The 18,542-nt window shown below is 38.7% G+C and overlaps 5 protein-coding genes across 5 annotated transcripts in view; 3 read left to right on the top strand and 2 right to left on the bottom strand.

Moving 5' to 3' along the window:
• LOC145223163 (rho GTPase-activating protein 45-like) overlaps nucleotides 1–10,005 on the top strand; it is a 28,253-nt gene extending 18,248 nt beyond the window's left edge. Inside the window, exons 19-27 of the mRNA XM_080089518.1 lie at nucleotides 384–518; nucleotides 1,793–1,987; nucleotides 3,166–3,350; nucleotides 3,580–3,666; nucleotides 4,095–4,228; nucleotides 4,714–4,961; nucleotides 6,508–6,547; nucleotides 7,140–7,217; nucleotides 7,947–10,005. Coding sequence (XP_079945644.1) covers nucleotides 384–518; nucleotides 1,793–1,987; nucleotides 3,166–3,350; nucleotides 3,580–3,666; nucleotides 4,095–4,228; nucleotides 4,714–4,961; nucleotides 6,508–6,547; nucleotides 7,140–7,217; nucleotides 7,947–8,653 — 1,809 coding nt within the window. The 3' untranslated portion in view covers nucleotides 8,654–10,005. The remainder of the gene's footprint in view (nucleotides 1–383; nucleotides 519–1,792; nucleotides 1,988–3,165; nucleotides 3,351–3,579; nucleotides 3,667–4,094; nucleotides 4,229–4,713; nucleotides 4,962–6,507; nucleotides 6,548–7,139; nucleotides 7,218–7,946) is intronic.
• Nucleotides 10,006–10,398: 393 nt separating this feature from the next.
• Nucleotides 10,399–11,784, top strand: LOC145223170 (SOSS complex subunit B1-A-like). Its single transcript, XM_080089527.1, has 2 exons — nucleotides 10,399–10,592; nucleotides 11,004–11,784. Exon 2 carries the CDS (start codon nucleotides 11,126–11,128, stop codon nucleotides 11,624–11,626), a length of 501 nt encoding a protein of 166 aa, XP_079945653.1. The 5' UTR covers nucleotides 10,399–10,592; nucleotides 11,004–11,125; the 3' UTR covers nucleotides 11,627–11,784.
• LOC145223171 (uncharacterized) lies at nucleotides 11,775–14,665 on the bottom strand. The gene is made up of 4 exons (XM_080089528.1): nucleotides 14,530–14,665; nucleotides 14,391–14,456; nucleotides 14,148–14,322; nucleotides 11,775–13,518 (listed from the first exon to the last, which is right to left on the bottom strand). Exons 1-4 carry the CDS (start codon nucleotides 14,546–14,548, stop codon nucleotides 13,323–13,325), a joined length of 456 nt encoding a protein of 151 aa, XP_079945654.1. The 5' UTR covers nucleotides 14,549–14,665; the 3' UTR covers nucleotides 11,775–13,322.
• Nucleotides 14,666–15,190: 525 nt separating this feature from the next.
• LOC145223174 (guanine nucleotide-binding protein G(I)/G(S)/G(O) subunit gamma-7-like) lies at nucleotides 15,191–16,359 on the top strand. Its single transcript, XM_080089530.1, has 2 exons — nucleotides 15,191–15,388; nucleotides 15,772–16,359. Exons 1-2 carry the CDS (start codon nucleotides 15,314–15,316, stop codon nucleotides 15,889–15,891), a joined length of 195 nt encoding a protein of 64 aa, XP_079945656.1. The 5' UTR covers nucleotides 15,191–15,313; the 3' UTR covers nucleotides 15,892–16,359.
• A 177-nt stretch (nucleotides 16,360–16,536) lies between these two features.
• On the bottom strand, nucleotides 16,537–18,439 carry LOC145223167 (E3 ubiquitin-protein ligase RNF170-like). Its single transcript, XM_080089524.1, has 5 exons — nucleotides 18,185–18,439; nucleotides 17,726–17,870; nucleotides 17,561–17,660; nucleotides 17,027–17,208; nucleotides 16,537–16,937 (listed from the first exon to the last, which is right to left on the bottom strand). Exons 1-5 carry the CDS (start codon nucleotides 18,316–18,318, stop codon nucleotides 16,674–16,676), a joined length of 825 nt encoding a protein of 274 aa, XP_079945650.1. The 5' UTR covers nucleotides 18,319–18,439; the 3' UTR covers nucleotides 16,537–16,673.
• Nucleotides 18,440–18,542: the final 103 nt, after the last annotated feature.

The raw sequence follows: 18,542 nt of genomic DNA, 5'->3' as shown, positions 1-18,542 counted from the left end.
GTTATACAAGCGAATTATATGAACCTTTTTTGGCCACCAACATAACAAGATATATTTTATGACTAAAGATGTAGTGTTTACGTAATTTTACAAAACACGTGGGCACCGATGTCCCGATTAAGAGGCGCTGGTTTAAAACAATAAATTTGTCATATGTTTACCTCTAGCTGTTCAAGTCAAATTGCCAACTCTTTTAAACTTTTGCATGGTTTGTCTTTTTTCCTAATTCAATATATTTGCTTAGCTTGCACAACAAAATCCGCTGTCCAGTGACTGTATTGATTCTGTTTGCAAATTTAATTTAGTACCAAATAGGGTTAGTGCTGAAGAACAACTTGCTCTGAAGGCTGGGGTCGGTAATATATATTTTCATTTTCACTCAGATCCCAAAGAAACAGCCAAAAGCGACCGTATTCGGTGTGGACTTCTCGATATGTGCTCAAGATGCTCCAGACGGGATCCCGTATGTAGTGAAACGATGCATTGCTGAAATTGACAACCGTGCGCTCACAATAAAGGTAAATAATTAACTAGCAAGTACAAACCCTCAATTTTTTTTCGAAAAATCTCCAATGTCGAATTTGGGCCTGCAAGCCCGGCCTGACTCTTACGAGGCCTCATTTTGCAGTATATAGTAAAAAGCTGAAAAACAGTACATTACTTAGCGAATGCAGCTTGTAGCAAAATTAATTTATGTAGCTTAAACGGCTAGGCGTGTGTTTTTTAACCGTATTTGAAAGTTTTCCACTGTGGGTTCAAATCCCACCGAGGACACTTGCGATTCTGAAATGTAGTGAATAGATCAGAATATTGTGTTTAACATTTTTAGCACAATGTTATAAAGATTTTGTTATAAGTTGCAATTATTCTATTGTTGCAAAAAGAAAAACTTTGTTCATTAAAAGTGAAAAAGTGTCTTTGGGCTCAAACCTACAGTTATAAAACCATTACAATGTGTAGTAAAATAATCCAATTATGTTTAAATGATAAGCTGCAGACAATGCACACTGTTTCGACCTAAGGGGTCTCATCAGTGCAGCTGGTGACGAGAGATAGGCCGTATTGGCTAGTGTAGCCATCTAACAACACTACAGTTTGTTGGGAGTAACAGGCTGAAAAGCCATATCGCACCTATTGGGCATAAACCACAGAGTTATATCTTGTCACCAGCTGCACTGGTGAGACTTTATAGGTCGAACCACTAGTGTGCGCCGTCTGCGTTAATAGTAGTAGGAGTTAAAAAGTTTTAACAGATATCGAAATTTTATTGACTCCACAGCACAAGCTTGGGGAAAAGCCTGTGTTATAGGCTTTGTCAACGCTATAATTTGGCCCTTAAGCTTTGTAACTGTAGAATGGACAAATCTCTTGCCTTAAAATCACAACAGAACATATCAAACAGTTACAACACAAAACAGCATAATAAGTCGAGCCGGGTTCGTGCTTAGGTTTCTTCAAAAAAACGAGCTGAATTCGAGCCTGACTTTGCACTCTGTGTCTATATTTTTTTAATAAATTTAACTAGCTAAGTAGCGAATTGCTGGACCTGACTTAATGTCAAACAGCCCTAATACGCCTTGTTCAAGACCAATTGTGTATTGTGTTTGTTGTCTTGGTCTTTCCTGAGGCTTTGATTTACAGACCTGTCAATCAAACTTTCGGGCCTAAACGGGCTTCTCAAAATCAATTTGGGTTCGGGCTCCAATTTCAGGCCCGTTTACAACTCTAGCGTAGCATACAAAGCACATACAAACTACTACTTCCATCTCCTATTAATGTTCTTTTGCCGCAGGGCATTTACCGCATCAACGGAGTCAAGAACCGGGTAGAAAAGATTTGCGCCCAGTTTGAAAGCTCGCCAACTAGCATTGACTTGTCCCAACACTCGCCACACGATGTCAGTAGCGTGCTCAAGTGTTTCTTACGCAATCTGCCGGAACCCCTACTGCGTTTCAACCTCTACAAGCAGTTTCTGCAAATCGCTAAGGTAAGTGTTAGGATTGGAATAATACTACGCCAGGCCCATTGAAGGCGTTGCACCGAATCAAGTCGGTTTTCCAAGCATTCTCATATGGCATGGCACGGGCTGAAACAGAATACAGCCAGTGGTAGGATTCGAACCCACAACAGGAGTCTTTCCGGGACTCGCGCTCGTCCAACTGAGGTGCACATGCACCATGGAGAACCCGTCGAAATTCAAATCACAACCACCGCTGCCTGCCTTGTATGCAGCACATGTCATCTTCGTATAGTAGAGTATCAGCTGTTCGACCATTGATCAGCTAAGGTCAACATACACTCGTAGTGGGATCAGCCCTGAAGCGTTCATGCGTTGATGAAGACCAGCGATCACGGCCCACCCAAATATAAATCAAAGTACGCCAGGCCCATTGAATGCGTTATAGCGAACCAAGTCGGTCTCCCAATGTCCATGTGGCAAGGCACAGGCAAGAAAAGTGCTTGGGAGAAAGGCTTGGTTCGGTATAACGCCTTCTATGGGTGTGGCGTACTATGATTTATACATGAGTGTGCCGTGCTCACTGGTCTGCATCAACGCTTTAGGGCTGGTATATGTGTATGCTCACCTTAGCTTACCAATAGCGTGTTTCACTCGAAATAGTTTGTAGTATGAAAATTATTTGGCTCTAAAGCAGTAGGTTTTTAAGAAAAAGCCTCACAGCACCACATATGTACTTTAAAAAAGTTACTTAAACAACCCATTCCCCCCTGGTTAGATCAATGCCTCAATGATTCTGTTTATGGTTTATGAGTGGTGTAACCACGGAGTCGAACCGCATGTCATATGGGTTCGGGTCCGGTTCAGGTTTTTAAGAATTGCTCGTTTTCGGGTTCGGATTAAGCTGCGGTTTGGGCAAACTATTCTGTCTAAACCGGTTTGCGGTTTTTCAACCGGTTCAAATCGCCTTTCGTGTAATTTTATCCGAAAAAAGAAGAATTTTAACCGCGCACTGCGGGACAATTTGAAATTCGTTGTTTTTGACACGCCCTATAGCTGTGATATCTCGTATATCCTCAGTGCGCTGTTTTTTTTAAAAAAAAAACAGAATATGTAATACAGGCTACATTTTTTGCTGGTCTCGTTCCGGTTGTGGACCAACGCGAATTATGCTAACCATAAATCTTAAAATTAAACAATTTGGTCAGGATTACCAGCAACTAATCGCCGAAACGAATGAAGCGACGAGACGCGCCAACGAAGAGGGAAACCCCCTACCTCCCCGTCCCACTGAGGTTCTAGATTCCTTGGTGAACCGGATCAGACAAACTGTGGATCGCCTTCCTATGCCAAACCACAACACCCTGCAATATATCATCTCACATCTTACAAGGTAACCACTTTGTGTGTGTTTTTATTATTTTTTTGCAAGTTGAAGTTTCATTTAGCTGATTGGTACTAATCATCTGTTCAAATATTGACCAACACGCCAACCTTACGCCACCTTTTTGTGAATTTTATCTCAAAGCACAGGTTCGCCAACGTCAAATATGTACATTGTCCAAGCTCCGTAGTTTAAATTGCAGACACTGAATTCTGACCTCGTTCTGTTTTTCCCGCAGGGTGGCAGCACACAGCAAGGACAACAAGATGACCGCTAGTAACCTCGCCATCGTTTTCGGACCTACCCTGATGCGACAAGTGCTTACGTAAGTTCGGACTAGTTTGCTGTGCTCTTTACGCCACCTATCGGTATTTAGCAAACTTTGTCTATTGTAAGTTCTTATGTTAGTAGCTTAATCAATACTTAGAAAGGCAAATTTGGTTGGGACGAGCCGATGAGTTAGCAGGTCACGAATATGCAAATTTAATGCTGGAGTTTGTTTGTGCAACTGCTCGGCCGGGCACACAAAAAAATACTGACACAGAGTGTAAAGTCAGGCCCGAATCAAGCCTGTTTTTTGAAGCAACCAAAGCCTAAACCCGAATCCAGCCCGACTTGCAACTCTGGTTCACCCACTAGCCCCAAACGTTAAGTTCAAAAAACGGCTATATTTGCTGATAAGCATGGCCCAGCAGTTTCATGCTTTTTGGTTATTACATTGTTTTCCTTTACATTTGACACTTTGTTATGCAGAGATGGCAACGAATCACTGATTATGTTGATTGACATGCCTTTCCAATCTCGCATTGTTGAGCTGTTGATTGAACACAAGGATTTCTTGTTTGGAACTCACTCACACCAGGCAGGAAATATCTTCCCCTTTCCAGGTTTGTGGTGTTGGTTCTTTATTTCCACATTTTATTTCCAAACCTTACAAATGAAACGAATGTAAAAGTTACTAGTTAGGCGATCTACATAAAAAAAGCAAGAAAACAGCACAATTGTATGTCTTAAAGCAAGGGTGTGCAACCTGCGGCCCTTGATTAAAGGTTGTGCAGCCCACAGGTACGCTTTGATTTCAAATCTACTGGCAAACGAGTCCAACTATTATATTTTTTTTAAGCAGATTAATGCGCCCGGTGCTATTTTTATGCGAATATGTGGCTAGAATAAGTGTGAATTTTACTTGTAGTTAAACATATTTGGTGTGCAAAAAAATAAAACCATCTTGTGTTGTATAAAGGTGCGGCCCGCGATCTAATTTTAGCATTTGTATTTGGCCCCACAGTAAGAAAGGTTGCACACCCCTGTCTCAATTTCGCGAACCAACCGGAAAAAGAAAAATATACTAAACAATTTTGTCCACTTCCAGGCTTCCAGCAAGCTCCTGCATCCTTTGCTCCTGAAAACGTGGACGAAAATGCTCTTACTCCTGACTCCGCGATCTCAGAGACGGAGGACCTCGCCACATCCGTCAGCGACATGTCCTTTGTTCCCGATCCCACCGCGGCGCGCTCATCGGATATTCTTCTCAACTTCGACGATTCCTCGGGATTTAGTCAGCCGCCAGAAGGAGCTGGTGGGGCGACTTCAACCGATGACAATTATGCGTCAAATACGGTAAGACCGGAAATGTCGTCTTTGCAGTAAACCATGAAAATCGTCGTGGTGATGCATGCGCCGTACGATACTGGGTTATTTCTAAATGGGAAATACCTACATACGGCTTTAATCTTGGTTATCTAGGTCAGGCCTATATTTCTACTTGGTGGCTGTTCGCAAGCTACTAGGTGATTTTGCTCTGATCTATAGGGACCTTTAGAAAAGTAGAAATACAATGGTTTAATTCCGAGTTTATTTAACGCTCTTATTCCTGAAGCAAAACAAAAAACAGTTTTTACTTACATTTATCCTCAAAGCATAGAACATTTGGGTTTAGTCGTCTTGTTTTAATCTAATACTTCAAGTTATGTAACAATTTTAAAATATGTGAATTAACGAACCGTATTAAGTAAGGTATATTTATAGAAGGTACACAATAGGTATAAGCTGCGTAGATTTTCCTGCCTTGCCAGTGGTTCCCAAACTGTTTTATTCCGCTATTCCAGAATATTTAATGTGTGTCGGTTTGTGGCATCAAATTATGACAAGTTTTAAAAATATTTTTGGGAGCCACTGTGCCAAGCGGTTTACATTAAAAACCGCCTAATTTCGACGATAGCTTCTTGCTTGTAACTTTCCTATAATTTGCGTGGGGTGTGCTTAGTATATTGGTGGCGTAGAGCCTTTGCTCGCATGATACAACTATTTCTAATGTGATAAATGCATGACATAATGTGATACCTATTTGTTTGCCATAACCGGTGCAGCAGTTCATTCCATTATTTTGTTGTTTTATGTTTCCATGCATTATACGAGGACCTTATTTGGCTGGTGCACACAAGAGGCTTGCCACCCTTTATTACCTAACCCCTATTCACGAATTAATTAAATTTAATTGTGGATTTTTTGTTATTAACCACTGTCTGTGGGCAGGGGCAATGTTACAATGCAATTGCTACATTTTCGAACGATTCAAGTCTAACTGTAATAAAAATAAACATACATAACAACTTTATGTGAAAAATGCGCATACTATAACATTAAGCGCCATTATAAGACATGTAGAAAGTGTTTTGGAATATACATTAAATCTCGGTTAATCTGGATCTTCGCCTAAATCTGACAAAACTTGAGGTACAAATGATTTGTTATGTGGTAAGACTTGAACTAATTGACGCAATTTATTTGGTCCGAACGGGCCCGGATTAACCGATGTCAATTAATTCAAGTATTACCACATTACATATTATTTGTACCTCAAGTTTTGTCTGAATTGGGAGAAGATCAGGATTAACATAATCCGGTTTAACCGAGATTTACTGTGTTACGTTAGTTAATACGCCAGTTATATGAAACACTTGGAATAAAAAACACTACTACATATACTGTATGAAAACAATTGCAATTGGTAGCATTGCCTACACACCCAAGGCCCAATTAATTCCATTGAATTAATTTTTGCCTCCTGCCTGCCGCTGTCGTCACGGCGACGCGTCATCATCATAACATCGTCATCCCCTTTTTCTTTTTTCTCTCGCATGGCTTGCCTACTGACACAACACAGATCGACAGTTTTCCGATTTCCGACGCAGCACGGTCAAACGGTGAGTGACGTAATGGTCATTGTGACGTCATCGCGTTGGTGTTGTGTTTTTCTGCATGGTTTGACGTAGTTGGTGGGGGGCTTTTGAAAAATTGAAAGGCAACGCGTAGGTTTTTTAATCTTATGGTATTTTTAATGCATTTTTGGCGGTTTGCATTAAACCTCGGGTGATCCGGATCTTCGCCTAATCTGGACACTTTTTGGTCCAAAAGGGCCCGGATTAACCGAGGTGGTATTAATGTCAGTCTGGTTTAAAGAAGCCCAAACACATGTTTCTAGCCACTGTTTTATTACAACTGCCTAAAAAGTCCTTTATTCCACTTTAAGCCATGCAAGCACGACGTACTGAAATATGATTTAAAGTGTTAAGATAGGGATACGTAATACTTCAACGATATTGCAATCTTCCAGAAGTCAAGTGATCTGAAACGTTTCATACCCACAAAATAACTTGAAGTGCATTTGTTTGTGTGCATGTTTTTCGGGTGCTTTTAATTTCCTCTTAACCTGCACTGATATCTATATTAAGCATGTGACTTTAGTTTGCCTATCCGCTTTTATGCCTAATCATCACTGTATGCTTGTGTATGCAGAATCAGGAACGGTCCTTTCAAATTGCTCTAGTCTGATTGATACTGGCTACACGCAGGATTTTCAACTTTCCTCTACAAGTAAGCTTTAGCCTTCCGCTTTGCAGCGCTTGCTGTGTTTGTATCTCGCTTTAGGCGCAAAACAAAGATTCTAGAATAGTTGTATTTGTATCTAGATCGTGGTTTCTTAACAAGGGAACGTTTTTGCCCTGGTCTGGAGGTACGGATATTTAAATTACGGGGTGCGAAAATAGGTGTAAAAATCCTATAGGCCAATGTATAAAAAATATGCTTTAGTAAGGTTTTGAAAATTCCACAAAAATATATTTTAAAGTGTGCCATTGAATGCTTAAATATAAAGTAATAGTTTTTCACATATACTTAAATCAGTTATAGAGAAGGGCCACGAAGAATTGAATGAACTATATTGGTACGGGCACAAAGAAGTTAAGAATCTCTGCTCTAGATCCGTTTTCGTTTTAGAATATGGAATTCAACACGAAATTTATCTCTTGTCGCAAATAGTTTTTCCCACAGTTCTGTCATGAAATGTTTTATTAACGCAATACACAGAGGTGCAGATAATAAGGTATTTTGTAAAATAAAAGGGAATAAAGTTTTGTCCAATTTTGATGTGCATTGTCGCCTCAATAAATTGCCTGTGTTAAACGGTTTTGTAAAACAGCAAGGACACCGAAAGAAATTGTAGTTTATCGAGTAATTTGTACTGTTAATAATGATTGAAGTTACTACTCTCAAATTATGATTCCCTTGCCGGTTACTCGTAACCAAATTTACATTTTTAACCAGATCCTTTTGTAAACAATTACCGAGGCAATGACGCCGCGCCAAGCTCCCAAGGCCGGCCCGACAGCCTCGAATTTGGCGCCACACATTCTGCACGGCGCCCAGTAGACAAATCCAATCTCTTGGTGGATTTTTCTCCGTTCGAAAACATGCACCCCGAGGCTGCTAGCTGGGAAGTGGACGCCCCTCCACCTCTTACCCCAAAACAAGGCCCGAAACCTCGTGAAATGGAATCAGTGCCGGGTCCTATTGCCCCAAGACGTACTTCCAAGATCCGGAAACAACGTAGGAGTGTTGAGGACGAGGATGAGCATTCACGTTCAGCTTCAAGCTCAAAGCTGGCGAGTTTCGTTGGCCGCCGCCTCAGCGCAACAAGTTTCAAATTTCCCGCCAAGCGCGCATCGCTGACGAAAGCTACCAGCATCGACGAAGAATCGCCTAAAAAGCCTTCCGAGCCGCCGCAGACCCCGACTGAAAGCCACCAAGGGCGCAAGTTACCCACTCTGCCTCCGCATGTGGCGCACGGGCAGTCTACTACATTAGCCGGGCGCACGCCACCGCAAGTGTCACTGGGTAGCAACGGAGCCCGCAAGAGTAGCACTCTCCCCTTGTCACTGAAATACGACGAACAAGTTCCCCAACCTGCAGCAAAGCGAGAGATTCTAATTGGCGAGCTTTCAGCTGATGGCAAGGAGATCTCATTTTGCTAAGCCCTTAACATAATCTTAACATTTTACCACTGCTTTAAAACATAACGATCTCTCCTTTTTGTATCGTTGTCATAGCGTATTCCTAACATTATCTTTTACTTCATATCCTTGTTGATTAATGTCTCACCGCCGTATGTCGCTTTTTAGTAGCCAGTAGCCGCAGTAGTGACCAAGCTAGTGTCCAGTTTGATTGTTAGTAGCAGTTTTAGACGGCTTGCACTTGGGTGTAAATATAAAAAGGAACGTTTTTCAACGCCGCGACAAACTTCCTACGCTTGTGCACGGTGCAATAACCCGCTCTATTCCTTACATTTCACATATGATCATCTCTTGTTTATACCTGTATGGCAGTATTCTTATCAAAATCGACTTAATGATTTTTGCAGTGCGCCGAAATTTTGCAATCTCTACTTTTACCAATTTATTGCATTTTGCAGGCTTGCAGAAGGTTACACATGCAATATAGATCCTTGAAAAATCTTTTTTGTGTGGTTACATTCGAATTCGCTCTCATAGAGCCGTTGACCAATTCTGATCTTGATATATTTACTGTATCGTATTTTTTCTGTCTTTCATAACGTCGCCTTACTTCTCTTTATATTGTGATATCGTCGTTTCTTTACGCATTGATCTTTTATCTTTTGACCAGCGCGACTATTTTTTATCATGCTTTGTACCATGAAAGGTTTTTTAATATTCACGATCTTTTGCGCACCTCCGAACGAGCATTGTTCACTGAACAGTCGTAACTTTGTTTAAATATCGGAACCAGAGTTGTCGGGGCTTTTTGGGTCGAGTTTGGGTTTAATGTAAAAGAAATAGAATTGGTTTAGCCATGACTTTTCACTTTGGGTTAATTGTGGCGTAATTTAACCCTGGCAAATCTAACTTTCGAGTCTAATTTGTTATTTTTGCATAAATTTCGGGATTGGGCCACTTTTGAGACCCGCTTACCACTCTTTTTGGGACAGGAACCCTTTTTCCCATTCTGCGTTTGCATTTTTTCGTGCAAAGCGGTGTAAATCAATGACCTAGATTTAATTTGTTTTTTGGGGGCGAATGGTTTTTAAGATGTAAACAAGCGTTGTAGCAATGCGATTGCTCACAAACATTCACCTGATTCTTGTATCGATGGGGGATTTTTTGCCTTATCCGGTGCTCGGCGTTAGCGACGCCTCCTAATTTATCCTGCGCACGAGAATTATCGTCGCTTTGCTGTTTTTAGCCCTTTCTCTCACTTCGCCTATCACCACCTGATTCGTTTACTGATGTAACCCACTTTTTTCGCGCGATCGTTAACATGATGTCGGTCGTAACATTAATAAATTTTAAATTTTTGTTCATTTAAAGAAGGCAGTGTTTCGTTGAAAAACTACTGGCACCAAACCTCATAGCAGACCCAGATTTAGCCAAATTCCGACAGGTGACGCAAAGAGCACTAGCACCTATTTAATTTTTAAAACATTTTTCTAAATGTAGGTCTGCCGTGAGGTAGGCTATGATGTTGGTAGGTAATAGCTATGATGCTTTATTGTCTATTTCCAGTCCTTTAAATAATTTTTCGGCTGAATTCAACAAAGGAATGTTCCAATTCGGAAAAGGGGAAACTACTCAAAACCAGAGCTGATGTCGCATTGTGAAACTGCCTGGTTTTCGAGTTTCACAATTATAAGGCTGCATAGTCCTATTCAGTTTCGTGGTGGCTGAAAGTTAAGTATTTTTTTTATTGCTTTTGAGTTGAAGTCAAACGTATTGATAAAATTCTGGTTCTGTGCTGTAGGATAAACTTCAAGCCGTTGATCCACAACAAACAAAATCAACACACGTTGGTTTGGAATTTGGATATTTTTTATTTTCAGCTTTCTCCGGTTTGTTTCTTGGAAATGTGTTTGTGAAAATGTTTATCAACCGACGTTGGGTGGATTATATCCTGTGCTTGGTAAGAATAACACGTAGTTGCCAAAAGTTGCTGCTTTGATTTGATCCTCTGAAAATCTGGGCTATAGAAAAATAAAAGTTACCGTCTGGCGTCTTGTTGGTTGTTGCTAACAAATTAAACTATGTTTGGCAAAGTACTACTTTACAGTAAATTAAAAGAGTTAATATGACCGTTACTGCTTACCACAAAATTCAAATAAAAACACAACGATACACAATAAGTGGCCTATATGGACCTGCCTGGACACAAAAAGCACTTACAACAGGGCAATAACGGTAAATGAACAATTTTCAGCCGGGGAAGAACTGAATGTTATGTAGGTCTGAAGTTTTGAACCCCATATAACTCTCTATAAAGATCTGAAAAAACCCTTTCGTTTTATTATGTTTTTTGTTTGTGACTTTTCAACAGTTGTTGGTTGCTGTTGTCGTTTTGTCCTGGGGTTACACACTCTACACAACAAGATTCACAGGATTGCGTTACTTGAATGATCGATTTGGAGTTACAGCTTGATACGAAATTCCAGTATAGAAATGTATGCTAAGCAGTCAAATGAGGAAAACAAGAATGGAACCTTAAACTATATCAAAGATGTTTATCCACAAGCCAAAAACCTGCAGATGAAAGTAATAGTGCTTCATATTGGAAACTCATACAAAACAAAAGATGGTTTAGAGGTCCGTTCCTGCAAAGTTGCAGACAAAACTGGTTCAATAAACTTGTCTATTTGGGGGGAACACGGTTCGTTTATTCAACCTGGCGATATCTTAGCCCTCAGTCGCTGCTATGCAGTGCTGTTTAAAAACTGTCTCACTTTGTATGTGGGCAAATTGGGAAGCCTAACAAAAGTTGGAGACTTTTGCATGGTATTCAATGAAGTGCCTGATATTAGTGAACCCAATGCTGAATGGATTCAACAGCAGAATCAAGAAGGCAAGAACACACCAGGCAACCAGGGTGCTAATACACAGTCAACGGCACATCCTGCTAAGCAGACAAACAACAAACCCAATAACTTTAGACCAAAGTCATAATATGTTGGCAGTATTCTGAAGTTATGGAATTTTTTTTCAGAAATTGTGTATTTTGTCAACAATTTCATTTTCATTCTTTTTGTTATTTTTGTGCAACCCTCATTTAAAAAATAATGCTACATCAGTTATAAAGTTGTAGAACATAGTGTATGATTTTACTCATGTTGTATTGCAAAAGTAGATGATTACAATGTCAGTGCAACACTCCATGATGAATAGCAAACATAACTCGTATAAAAATGGGTACAGCAGCAGTAAATGAAAACGTTGGGAGCAACAATGGGCATGCTTTGGGTATAATGTCACAAATGAACCATATAAATGGAAAGCTACTGGCAACAAGTTTATTTAACTTTTTGTTTTGAAAGCCTGCATCACAAAGGTCACATGTAACGAACAGAGTTTGGCCTCTAAAAGCTAAATGTGAAAATATTTTTAACGCCTGGCTTCTACATACGGAATGAATTTTTTTCCATTTTTATACACCTTTGTTTTTTATCCAACATAACCATTCAAAATTGTTCCCCATGCCTGCAACAGACCATTCCAAAAACCGTAGTTTTAATGTTACAGAAAGAGGACATCAGTAGTCTACTGTTTTTGACTTGATACAATATTGTAGTTGCCATTCCAGACCAATAGGGATGTTCAAAGTAGAATAATTGGGTATTCTAGAATAATTGATGCGAATCTAGAATATCGAATCCAATTCTTATATTAATTTTGACTGAGCAATCATTAATCTTGACAACAACTACAGTAGAGCATTTTAATACATTATAAAACATATTTGTGTACTAATATATAACGTTTGTTAACCGAAAACGACTGCAAAAACAGGTACCCTAGCGAAGATAAAACATTGGGTGATGTAAAGCTGGGACATTCGGTGATTTTAAATTTAAATTACACTACCAGCGATTTTGCAACACAAAATGTGAACTTTGCAGCGTGTACAGCATTTTTATGTTTGTATGGGGTTAAAAAATGATGCTAACGTCATATATTATGAGATTCCATTACTGTTTTTGCGATATTAACAGACAATCCCATGCTTCCAATCGCTGCCCAAGGCCATGGCCTTTAAATTTTTGTTGTGTCAAAAAAAGTCTGAAACAATTAGATGCTGATAAGACGTTGCAAAAAGTCGCCAGTATGTCATTTAATGACGTAAGCATAATCACGTGATCAGATGCGTAACAAGTGCGCTAATCGTTAATTATGCCTCCAACGCACATCCGTCGTTGTGCCGTTGTTATAGCAACGACTAGGCGTTATAACGTTGTATAGCGCTCACTGATTTGACGGCGACGATGCACTTGGCACTTGCCGTCTTTGCAACAGGTGCAATGACCGGGCGTCGACGTAAAAGTGTAACACATGTGTTTACCTTTACATTACATTTTTGCCAACGACGAGAGCACACATTTATATCGGTTCCAATTACCCGATATAAACGGCAAAAATGGATTCGAATCTAACTGGATTCGAATCCAAAGGATTCGTTATTCTACTTTGAACATCCCTACAGACCAATTTAAAATCTTTTTTCACTTGCTAAAAACCTGTAAATCATAAAAAAAATTGAAAAAGTCAATATTAGTCTCAGCGCAATGGTTATCCCAGTGACAAGTTCGCACAAGAAGTTTTCCTTGATAAGTTTTTAAACATTTTACTTAAAACTCTTCCATGATAATCAATCTTTTCGTCGCTTTTTCTTTTTCGAAGACTTTATAGGTCTCTCATCAGAATCACTATCAGACGCATATCTTTTTCTTTCCTTGTGCTTTTTTGATTTTTTTCTTTTCTTTGAACTTTTTTTGTGTTTTTTATGTTTCTTCTCAGAGTCACTTGAAGACTCATCAGAACTTTCTTCAGTGCTGCTGTATGTCCTAAAAAAATAAGCAAAAAACACATTTACAGCAAGTGGTGTATAAGATGCCTTTTTATCCATGGTACAAAAATTTAACAACTTTTTCTGGACTTGTCAGGCAAATGGTATCCAACCAGATTTTTTTTAATGAAAACCACAGGCTCTAAGTGACAGTTCACAACTGAATTTTGACGTTTGTACAGTCTGAGGTTTCAAATGGAGACAGCTTTCTTTAAATACGAAAGGATGGATTTGAATTTGATGTCAGGTCTTTCGTCTCACTTTGATTTGCACAATATCCAGTGGTTTTACAAATGCAGTAGAGTAATTTCGCTTAATTGCCACAAGCCCAGAAATCGGTCCCAAAACATGATTTTATGAACTGGACCAATTCTTTAGGTGGCAAAAAGAATTTTGTAAGCACTGATGGTTAGAACTATTCAGGTTAGGGCGAGTGAGGGTTTGTAATGGAAATAACACTTCAATCAGGTCTCATTTTCCTACCAGGTTGGGCACAACAGTTATACTGCAATTACAGGTTGGCCACAGCAGCGAGTGTTAATTACAAACACCCCTTTCAAATACAAAATATGGACAGAACCACAGGACAAGGACGTGAAGCAAATAAAATTAAAAACAAAAGTTCACTTCTTTTTCGAGCTATGTTTCTTCTTGCTGGATTTCTTTTTCGGCTCAATACTTTGCTTTGGAGTGATCTCTATGTCACTGTCTTCATCAGAACTTGTGCTGCTCACATCAAGTACAACATCTTTCGAAGCATCCAGCCTTATGATGTTGCGACATTCAAATGTTAAATGTCCAGCTATAAATACAATAACAAAATAAGTAACATGGCCAAACACATTCTTATTATTATAATGACCTACTTACGGTAGCCGCATTTCTTACATCCTGGTCGAAACGCCTTGTTTTGATTCGTAAGTCTTGCAACAATGGCTAAAATAAAAGTTCATAAAATAGGATATATTACCGCAATAGCCTAAAATGTTATAACATAATGAAACCTTACCTTCCTCGTTGCTTGCCATTGCAAATAATCAAACTGACGTTAAGTCATAAAAAAGTTAAAACACCGTTGAAATTTTTTTGCACAGCAGTTGTTTTCTTCTGTACAAAATGACACAGAGTAATAGAACGGCAAACGCTGCAATTACAGGATATCCGTTCGAAAAATTATTAGGTTCGGCAAGACATTTTGCTGTGTGCTTTTTTGGCATTATTATTAATAAAGTTCACACTTCACAAACACAAATGATTTTGTCGCCAAAACACATAAAAGAACAAAGGCAGTTGTGACACAAAACAACTGTTGTGTGATGTCATAAAATGTTTTTCCATCTGCTCTTCAGTCTTATTTTTCATTTGCAAGTACTTATCACTTCTTTTTAAGTCTACTTGTATTCCTATTTATCGACATGAAACTACCATTTTATTTGCAAATGCATTGGAACGTCGAAAACAGTTGCTAGTTTCGAGAAAATTCGGCCGTTTCTCGCGCATTGTAACGAAACTGTCAACATGGAAATATTGGTTGGTTGAAAACGTCATAGATGTATTTTCCATTAAATTAGAACCTGGCACAGTTATCATTATTCTTCAGTTGGAACTTCGAACAATCTTGACACAAAATACCAACAAAAAGAGATCGATTGTCTCTAGCGCCTCCAGAAGGTCGGGTGTGGCCATTTTTAGAAGACAACTTACCACAGCGTCGAAAATTTGGCAATCGCTTTCGATTCAGTTCAGAAAAGAGTAAAAGAAAACGACAGGGAGGGGAAGGACTGCGAATAATCATGAACCACGCAGTTCAAAACGCACAGAAGCTGTTGGATGAGCTTCGATATCATCTAACTATTGAACGAGTTCCGGTGAGGAAAATTGTAAAATGTTAACAAATATTGCATACGTTTTTTTTCTCCCAAATCAAATGTCCTTGCATTTTGAAAGATTTCAAAAAAACTATCAGTAATAATTGGCATAAGGAACATTAAGGATTAAAAATTCTTCTGCAACATTTAACATTTTTTTGACATTTATTTTACATTGAACAACAGTCTCAGATTTCGGCCAAAACAAGTAAACAGAAGTCTATTTTTTGTTTAAAATGCACGGAATACTATGATGTGTCATTGGTTGGTAATTTTTTTGGCCCCAAAAGTGTCTTATTTGTATTTATTACATTACTATCTATGGTAAAATATTGTGTCACTGTCAACCATAAAACGAATAACAATTTTGTTTCCTATTTAAGGTGTCCAAGGCGGCCACTGACCTAAGGAACTATGTGCTGGATAACCAAGGGCGTGATTTTCTTCTGGTGAAACCTCCAGACAACCCCTTTAAGCCCAAAAGCTCCTGCATGTTTTTATGATTCATTTTCCTACTGATGCATTTTAATGGTTTAGCAATTCATTTCTGAAAGCATGTTGTTATCTTTTCTGAAAGTACGGTATTCATTATTTCAATGCAGTTTTATTCATATGCATATGTTTCTGTGAGCTACCATTATGCCACATGCTACAAGTGCCATCACAGAACTATTCAATTTTTTGGGCAAAACTTGTAAAAATACCTAATTGGCAACTTATATGATACAACTTGAACTGTTTTGTGCACTAACACTGAAAATGCCTTTTCCTGTTTGTTGTAGCAAACCTATTTTTTCTGTTTTTGTGGTGTATTGTATTGAACACTTAAATGTAACTTTTTTTGGTTAAAACTTCCTTGTTTCTGGACCTGATGTACCAAAGACGGAATGGTTTTATTTTGTTGATGATACATTTCAGTATTGGCTGACACAAAGTGAAAATAAAATACTATTCATGCATGATGAACCCAGCTTTACTGAATGAAGTTTATGATTGAAAGCGGATCATTTTGTGTAACATGTGTTTTTGTGGCTATTCAATAAACTCACGTAAAATTAAAAGAAAAAAAAAATTGCTAAGCTTTGGATTTCAAGCAATACATTTCCATCCAAAGTTTGGTATCCACTAAGACGACCAAAAACAAGAAATTGCCCATACTTAGTCATGTTTATTGCACATGAAGTAACAAAAAGGCCTCAAGCAACCTTTCAGAGTAAAAAAAAACACATGGAATCATAGGGCATTTTTCAAGGCCATTGTGTAAAACATACAGCAGCAAGTTGCCTTAAGCCCGTTCAGCTACAATCTGTCTGTATATGATAGTCATGTACACTAGCACCAGCAAAAGTATAAAAAGATCATCCAGTAGACCAATAAAACCAAACATTGCCTCAGGAATTATATCCAGAGGTGAAATTAGATAAACAATAATAGCTGCAATACAAAGAAATATCCGTGCCCTAAACATAAACACAAGTCCTCCAACTGAAAACAATTCCCTCCATAAATGTCTCAGTATGGCAGGTAAATCCCAAATGTAGTCAAAAATCTAAGAAAAGGTTCAGTTGTTACACTTTTCAGCGTTAAACAGAATAAAAATAGCCAATAAGCAAAAGTATCATTAACATATGCACTTACTGGTCTGGGCTGCCCGGAAAATCGTCGGTTGTAATCATTAATACTTCTCCCAATTTCACGAGCTCCTTCATCCTCACTTCCAGTAAAATCTTTCATGAGGAGACTTACAAGTTGACGACAGACTGGACACTGAACAGCACCAAGCCAATCACCATACCTCCAGTAAGTAATAATACATTGTCCTAAAGAAAAAGGAACCTCATGGTCTAGATCCGTGGTTCTCAACCTTTCGTGGACCGTGGCCCCCTAAAAGTAATTTTTGGGCCTCATGGCCCACTTTAAGTAAGCCTGTAGGATCCGTGGCCAGGTCGAAAAAATTAAACAAAACCTCAATATAGACAAAAAGAATGTGAAATAGTCGATTTAATTAGGGAAAAATGTTATAATGAAAATGGCTTTTAGTGGGTGTTTCTGGTGAATGTACACCTGTGGCCCCCCGGAACTCAGCTCGGGGCCCTCCTGGGGGGCCATGGGCCCTGGTTGAGAACCACTGGTCTAGATGATGGGGTGTTAAGTTACAATACCATATTTTACCACAAAATAAATGTCCACAGTTAGTTTCCACCGCCAGCCTTGCTTCCAGTAGACAGATTGGACACCTTCTGTCACTGTAATATCGTTGTCTGTTTTCATTCTGCAATAAAAATGTTTATGTTGAATACCACCAAGTAGATTTCAGCAACATGTGACTAAAAGAACCAAGTTCTCAGATGCATTGGTGTTATTATTTGCTAAACCATCAGCCTGTGTTTCATCTGGATTGATGCCAAGTTGGCTACGAGTGGCTGCTACATTTTCCTGGCTGTCTGGGTGAATTGCATGGAGGTTTGTGTAGTTGATCCATCTGTGACAAATATTGTGTAAAATTGAAAATTGAAAATTTTCTTGTTTCATGTTTGATTGCAAAAAAATACACCTTTATCAAAATAAAAGAATTATATGTTTGTTTTGCATTGTATATGTGGTAATAATCCTTAAGTAGTAAACAAATAGATGTAGGAGGCAATTCAAAATGAGTGATTTATTCATTTTATACCCTTTTTTCTCCATTAACAAAAAAAAGAGACAAACCAAGAAAGGTTAAAGGTATAGCAAAACCTAAATTGTAGTCGTAATTGAAGTAGTTTTGCAAGAGATCAAAAATTGTCAGTAACTTACTTGAATATAAAAAATGTTGTGCTGGCAGCAATTGCCAAAAGGGTAAGAAAAGCAAAAACAACTTCATCTCCAATTCCCTCAACGTATGTTCCACTGGAACTGATTTCAAACTCTGGTTCTGTTGCAGAATCCATTTTATTGGGAACGCGTTGACAGTTTAGTAGTTACACATTTTATGTTTTTGTGGATTAATTTGTTGTTGTTGTCAATTACCAGAAAATACACTTTTGACAGAAAATACAGACTGTTAATTACTTCAAAGACATTTGAGTCAAAAACCATGACAAAACTGCACAAAACTTTGATAAGAAAAGCTTAAATAAACTAATGTTGCAACTCGAGGTCCCCAACCTAACGA

This window comes from Phallusia mammillata, chromosome 4 (assembly GCF_965637545.1).
Source record: "Phallusia mammillata chromosome 4, kaPhaMamm4.hap1.1, whole genome shotgun sequence".
NCBI classification, from domain to species: domain Eukaryota; kingdom Metazoa; phylum Chordata; class Ascidiacea; order Phlebobranchia; family Ascidiidae; genus Phallusia; species Phallusia mammillata.
The sequence above is the reverse complement of the archived record's forward strand: the minus strand, read 5'-3'. Positions and strand labels throughout refer to the sequence as shown.